At 55.6% G+C, this 7024-nt stretch overlaps 1 protein-coding gene across 2 annotated transcripts in view; it reads right to left on the bottom strand.

Moving 5' to 3' along the window:
- Nucleotides 1-648: 648 nt before the first annotated feature.
- The window catches only part of CD82 (CD82 molecule), a 54839-nt gene continuing 48463 nt past the window's right edge, over nucleotides 649-7024 (bottom strand). For both annotated transcript variants that reach the window (XM_019037496.4, XM_019037497.4), the window contains exons 7-10: nucleotides 5621-5722; nucleotides 2636-2836; nucleotides 2286-2369; nucleotides 649-1960 (exon numbers count right to left, since the gene is read on the bottom strand). In XM_019037496.4, coding sequence (XP_018893041.2) covers nucleotides 1883-1960; nucleotides 2286-2369; nucleotides 2636-2836; nucleotides 5621-5722 — 465 coding nt within the window. In that variant the 3' untranslated portion in view covers nucleotides 649-1882. The remainder of the gene's footprint in view (nucleotides 1961-2285; nucleotides 2370-2635; nucleotides 2837-5620; nucleotides 5723-7024) is intronic.

Raw genomic sequence — 7024 nt, 5'->3', positions numbered from 1 at the left:
CAACCTCTATCCCCCGGGTTCAAGCAATTCTCCTTCCTCAGCCTCCTGAGTAGCTGGCATTACAGGGGTGCACCACCACACTCGGCTAATTTCTGTATTTTTGGAGAGATGGGGTTTCACCATGTTGGCCAGGTTGGACTCAAACTCCTGACCTCAGGTGATACACCTGCCTCAGCCTCCCAAAGTCTCACATTTCATCTTAAGAAGTCCCCTGAATTCTGCACATCTTACTCCATCACATTTCTTTAGTATGAAAATGTTTCCTTCCACAAATCTTTGCAGAAACGGATGCTCTAGAAAGCGATGCCAAGTTTATCCTGTGGCTTCCCTGTCCCCCATCACCAGCCCACTTTTGTGCAGCTTCTGGGGGCACCCATACCCTAGTTTCAGAAGCAGGAATTGAGAGGTACAATCTATACCTCTCTTAGCACCAAATCAAACTCCAGGCACCCCGGCATGCAGGCAGGCCCATCAGAGCCTGGCCCATCACGGTCCCAAGGTTCAGGCTGCAGAGGCAGATGCCTGCGGGGAGGGCAGAGCAGTGAGGGGTTCAGCAGTCTCCAGCAGACCCAGCCACTCTGCTCACACCCTCTGCCCTGGGTCCTCCCCTGCCCCAGGAAGCAGCATCCCTACCATTCCAGACTAGACTGTTATAAATCCTCTTTAATAGTCTTAGAATCTTGAGTGTGTTTTACAGAATGGTGCACACGAAGCCCCCTCCCCTCTCCCCCCTACAAGGCACAGCCTCACCCACCCCACTCCTCAGGGGCCAGAGGACAGCTTGCCAAGAAAGGCCAGCCCACCTTCTCCCAGGAGAAGCCATCCTCCTCCTCCCCGCCCCTGGCCAGCTCCGGACCCTGGAGAATACAGGACCAGCTCTGTGCCATGCCCCCAAGGACTCACCTGTCCCTAAGCAGCTCAGGGCCAAGCCAGATCCCCTTACCCAGGCAGACCCCCTCCAGCCCAGCTCCCCTAGGCCCTGTCCCTAGGGCATGGCCCAGGCTAATCTGAGCTGTCTAGATGGACCTGCATCAGGCCTGGGGAAGGGGTGCCACCCCTTAATATCAGGTAAAACCCACCCTCTCCCCTCACCCACTGCCTTCAATATAATTGTGAAAAAACAGAGATATAAATGTCATAGTGGGAAATAAGTTGACCCACCCAGTAGGCGTCTCCTGACAGCCCAGAGTGCCTTATCTAACGCCCTCCACTCCCCAATTTTTTTTTTTTTTTTTTTTTTTTTTGAGATGGAGTCTCGTTCTGTCCCCCAGGCTGGAGTGCAGTAGTGCGATCTCAGCTCACTGCAACCTCCGCTCCCGGGTTCACACCATTCTCCTGCCTCAGCCTCCCAAGTAGCTGGGACTACAGGTGCCCGCCACCGCGCCCGGCTAAATTTTTTTTTGTATTTTTAGTAGAGACGGGGTTTCACTGTGTTAGCAAGGATGGTCTCGATCTCCTGACCTCATGATCCACCCGCCTCGGCCTCCCAAAGTGCTAGGATTACAGGCGTGAGCCACCGCACCCGGCCCCCTCCTCACCAATTTTTCATACAGTTGCCCCTATACAATATACACACCCTTGAGGGCAGGCAGAAGTCCAGCCCACCTGCGCCAGGGACGCTGCGGGGAGCATTTTTCTCTGAGTTGCTAAGAGAACCCTGATGGGCGGTGAGCAGAGGAACCACAGAACAGCCAGGGCTCAAGGCTGGCAGCAGATAGGCCAGGAGAGATCACTAGGCCCCAGAAAGCCCCCTACTTTCAGTCAGGGTGGGCAAGAGGGTCTTCACAGTGAAGTGGGAGGCAGGCCTGGAGGAGGGAGCCAGGGAGACCCCTGGGAGCCCTGAGGTCGGGGGCCAGGCAGGGAGATGGGGATAGCAGTTGCCTCAGTACTTGGGGACCTTGCTGTAGTCTTCGGAATGGACGTGCCGGCACAAGCAAATGGACAGGAGCATCCCCAGGAGCTGTGGGGAGAGGCGGAGAGTAAGAGGGAGGCTGGGTGTCCCGGCCTCAGACGCCCCAGCCTCGCCATCCAGGTTTACATGGGGATTAAGTGGATCCTCAACTAGAGCCTCACAACCACCCTGTGATGCAGGCAGCAGAGGGAGGCCCAGAGCGGGGCAGTGCCTTGTCTGAGGTCACACAGCCAGACAGTGCTCAGACCAGAGGGCCTCTGGAAGCTGATGGGGTGCTGGCCCCCTCGGCCACCACCTCCCCAAGGAGATCAGCAGAACAGAGACAACCCAGGAGGACCCGGGATGGAGAAGGGATAGGGGAGGGGGCTCAGACCTCGATGACAGCCACACCCACGCCCACGCCGAGGATGATGCCCAGGTTCTCCTGCAGCCACGCCTGCACCTTCTCCATGCAGCCCTGCAAGGGGAGAATGTGGTCACATCACCCCGCTCTGCACCATCCCACCCCGCCATGCAGAACCACCGAGAGCCCCCCAGTCCCAGCCTGGAAGCCCCTACAGAGGGCTCTGCCTGTTCCTTGAATTAACAAAGAAGTAGATGAAGGTACAAATGACAGATGAATCAAGGGAAGGAACTAAATGGAGGAAGGAAGAGCTGAACAGTAGCCCAGACAGCCCCCAACGCCCTCAGAGCCCCACCCCTGATCCGCAGCCCCCCGCACACCTCCTGGTACACAGGCCAGTACTCAGGGTGGTTGCCACTCTGGGTCCTGTTGCTGGGGGCCTCACAGAAGCCCTTCCTCACGGAAAGGCTGTTGTCCTCTTCCCCCTTGTCGCAGGAACAGGGGTAGGTGACCTCAGGGCGATTCATGAGCTCAGCGTTGTCCGTCCAGTTGTAGAAGCTGACCCAGCCGCAGCACTTCACCTGGGCAAGGCAGGGGACAGACTGCTTGTGCTCACGGCTCACCCCAGGCAGGCTGCCCTCCTGGCAGAGGCAGGACCTCCCCAGGACAGAGACTCAGATATGCCACTTCCAGGCCCCTGGTCCCAGCCGAACCATCATAAACTACAAGTACAGCAGAAAAATCAAAACCAGGACCAGCAAAATACAAAGCAGAGTAGGAAGGAAGTTCGAGTTGAAGGAGTGCAGGTGTGCAGGGCACAAGAATGGATGGCAGACAGTTCACAGTGCAGGGTTTAAAGTCAGGCTACTGGGTTACAATCCCAGCCCTGCCGCCTACCAGCTGAGCAACATCCATCAAGGAACTAGCCTCAGTTTCCTCATCTGTAAATGGGGATAATTAAAATCCCCAACTCACAGGGCTATCACAAGGACTAAATAGGATGAGGCAGGCAAAGTACCCAGCATAGGTGTGGGGAGCACAATAAGCTTAGGAAAGGCCGTTCAACTTTAGTGCAGGAGTTGAGATTTGCCTCTGAGCTTCCTGGTGAAAAGGAAAAAAAGTGAAAAGTGAAAAAGGAGACGGGGTCAATTCCGCCTTTTTTTTTTTTTTTTTTTTTTTCTGAGACAGAGTCTTGCTCAGTCACCCAGGCTGCTGGAGTGCAGCAGCATGATCTTGGCTCACTGCAACCTCCACCTCCGGGGTTCAAACGATTCTCCTGCTTCAGCCTCCTGAGTAGCTGGGATTACAGGCACTCGCCATCACGCCCGGCTAATGTTTGTATTTTTAGTAGAGACGGGGTTTCACCATGTTGGCCAGGCTGGTCTTGAACTCCTGACCTCAAGTGATCCACCTGCCTCGGCCTCCCAAAGTGCTGGGATTACAGGTGTGAGCCACCTTGGCTAGCTGGTCAATTCTGCCATTTTAAAGAAGAAAATGCTCTAGTTGTAGAGAGAAGAAAGCCTTTCCGGGCTCTGTGTGCTAAAGGAGGTCTCCATGTGTGAATCCCCGCAATGCTGGGGGTTCCTGGGAGGATTCAATGGGATAGCCACGGTCACAGCAGGGGTCAGTTCCTGGACCTCTTCCTGTCTCCGAGGGGTGTCACCCGACCAGTAGCCAGTGGCCAGCAGGGGGCGTGCCAGGCACACTCAGAAATGCTCAGCTCCAGGTAGTTTCTAATCCAGGTTTACAGGCGCTTGTTCCAGCAGCCGAGCTGCCTCCTCTCTCCAAGAAAAGGCTGGCACCTCTGAGGGGTGCACAGGTCTGCAAGGCTGGGGGCACCCACAGGCCGTCCTGCACCAGAGCAAAATGAGGCAGGTCTCCTTGGCCTGTCTATGGCAGAGCCTCCTTCCAAGCATCCCCTTGGCCTGACTCTGGCTGTACCTGGTCCCCAGCAGCACACGCCACCTCCACCTGTGTCTCCATGGATGTGCATGGTGACTAAAACATCACCACCAACATACCACATAATAAATGCTGCCTAAGTGCTTCAGGCTTTAACAATGTATCTCACACGGCATGGGTCAGTAGCCCCATTGTATAGATGAGGAGGCAGGCTCAGCAAAGGTCTAGCGGCTGTGGCAGTGTTAGCACTCCAGGCCTTGGGAGTCTGACTTACCACCAGCCTAAGCAGCATCTGACAGCATCAGAATCATCTAGAACCAGCCAATGACTTTCCAGGGTAGGATGCTCACCACCTCCCAAGGGACCCACTTCTCCTCCCAGGTCCCCTGTCAGGTGGCACTGGTTTATGTCACTGGTGACATCCAGACTTTGCTAAAATTAGCAAAGTCTCAGCAATTGTGGGTCAAACTACATATGCGACCAAAACATTTCCTTGGGTGCACCAAGCCTTCCAGCTGCCACAACCCCCACACCTGATCTCCTCGGTCAGGGCCAGAAAACATCGCTCTCCCCTTCCTCCACTCAGAAAATGGCCATGTCCATGTCACCTAGATGGAGTGTCCTCTCTGCAAACTCTCCTGGTGCCCCAGAGTCAGGCTTTCTCCTGCTGCCCATGCCCTTTATACCCCACATCCCTCCCCTGAGGTGTCAACAGGCCCTAAGTGACCACTGTGTCCTGTGCCCTCACAGGATTGCAGATCAGAGATGTCAGGTCCCAGCCAAGGGCACATACAGCATCCGGAACCACAAGAAAGGAGAGCCAGGTGGTCATTGGATCACTATTGAGACAGGCTGGGAACCTGGTCAGTCTATCTGTTGGTCAGTCGGTCAGTCCATCCGTCCATCCGTCCACCCATCCATCCATCCATCTCTCTCACTTTCATGGAGGTATAATACACATGAACTAATGGGCACACATTCAGCTTGGTGCATTTTTACGTATGTGCACATACTGGCGAAACTAGTATCAAGATTTGGCTAAAATACTCCTTTCGTCCTAGAAGGCTCCCCAACACCTCCCCAGCTAGTGCCCTTCCCCGGAGGCAGCCTTCACTGGGACTTCTCAGCATATCAGCCTTGGCACCCAGTTTCCTAAAACCCAGAGTGGAGCTCCCAACGCTCCCCAGTGTAGCTTGAGATAAGAGGGCTGACAACTGCCCCCATGCTCTCTGGCCACAAATGGGAGCACAGAGCTGTGAAGCTGCCTCTGAGTCTCTGGGCCCCCTGAGCAGGGAGCTGTGGTGCTAACTGGGGTGCCCTGCCCCCATAGAAGCACACTCTCCTACAAACTGTCAGGCACACACAAGCACTGCAGATGCCAGTCCCAGACATGTGGGTGCACAGCGCCCCAAATGCAGGGACACCCAGGCCAGAGAGCCTCCTGCAGCCCCGCCCCACCTCACCTGAGCCTGCACGTAGTCCCAGGCGTCCTGCAGGCTGTCCTCGCGACTGCTGTTGTAGTCTCGAATGAGCTCAGTCACGATGCCGCCCATCTCCTGCTTCAGCTGCAGGGGGGAGGACAAAGGTCAGGGTCAGATTTCCTGAAACCCGTGCCCACCTGTGGTCATCCCTACTTAAACTGCCTCCCCCCGTTCCCCTCAGCAACCCTGGGACACGCTCATGGCTCCAGCCACTTTCCTGGCGCTCCCAGGGTGCCCAATGCAGGCAGTGCCAACCACTCCTGCCCCACTATCTCTTCTGCGCTTGGCAGCAGCCTGGCCCTGTAAACATCAATATTCTCATGTCACTGCTGAAAACCCTGTAGGGGCCTCCCACCTCCAGGGCAGTTCCCACCGTCATTGTCCCCGTAACAGCCTAGGAGGTCCTACACCACTTGTCTGCCTCCCCAGGCCTTCTGTCCTCTGTTCTTCCTCCCTCTGCTTCAACTGACTAGATTTCTGTGCTGTCTTTGTGCCAGGCACACTCCTGCCTTGGGGCCTTTGCACCTGCTGTTCCCACCGCCTGGAATGCTCTTCCCCTAGACATTAACATGGCTCACCCTCTGCTTCCTTCAGGGCTCTGCTCCAATGTCACCTCCTCAGAAAGGCCTTACCAGACCACTCTACAAAATATCAGCCCTTCCCCATCCCCTCTCCCCCAACCAATCAACCACCCCTCCCCGGCCTCCCTTATCCCACAAGGGAAAGCATGCTGTACTTCTCTTTAGAGCACTGACGTTACATGCTTGTTGGTTTTCAGGGCTTATCATCTCTCTCCACTAGCACATCAGCTCCGTGGGGGCAGGGACCACATCTGGCACGCTCACTACAGGGTCCCCCGTGGCTAGCGCCAAGCCTGGCACAGAATAGTTGTGCGGGGTACGTGAATGCTGAATGCACACCTAACCACTACGGTCTGCCAGGCACCAGAGCCAGACCCATGCAACTTCTTGGTGAATCCTTACACCTCCCACAGGGCAGCTTCAGGGAGAAGGAGGGACAGGGAGGAAAGCCCAGCTCAGCTTCCTTCTTCCAAGGACCAGAGTGCAGCCTCTCCAAACAGGGCCCCCAAGACAGCAGGGTAGATGCCTGGAGGGGGCCCCAAGACTGGGGGACCTGGAACTTTGGTATCAACTATATGGTCAAAAGATCCTCCCTCTATGTAGTCATGGTGGTGGGTGCCTGTAATCCCAGCTACTCAGGAGGCTGAGGCAGGAGAATTGCTTGAACCCAGGAGGTGGAGGTTGCAGTGAGTCGAGATCGCACCACTGCACTCCAGCCTGGGCGACAGAGTAAGAGTCCATCTCAAAAAGCAAAAAACAAAAACAACAAAAACAACAACAACAAAAAACAAAACAGAAAAGATCC

This window comes from Gorilla gorilla, chromosome 9 (assembly GCF_029281585.2).
Source record: "Gorilla gorilla gorilla isolate KB3781 chromosome 9, NHGRI_mGorGor1-v2.1_pri, whole genome shotgun sequence".
Classification (NCBI taxonomy): Eukaryota; Metazoa; Chordata; class Mammalia; order Primates; family Hominidae; genus Gorilla; species Gorilla gorilla.
Note: the sequence above shows the minus strand (reverse complement) of the source record. Positions and strands in the feature narration are given on the sequence as shown.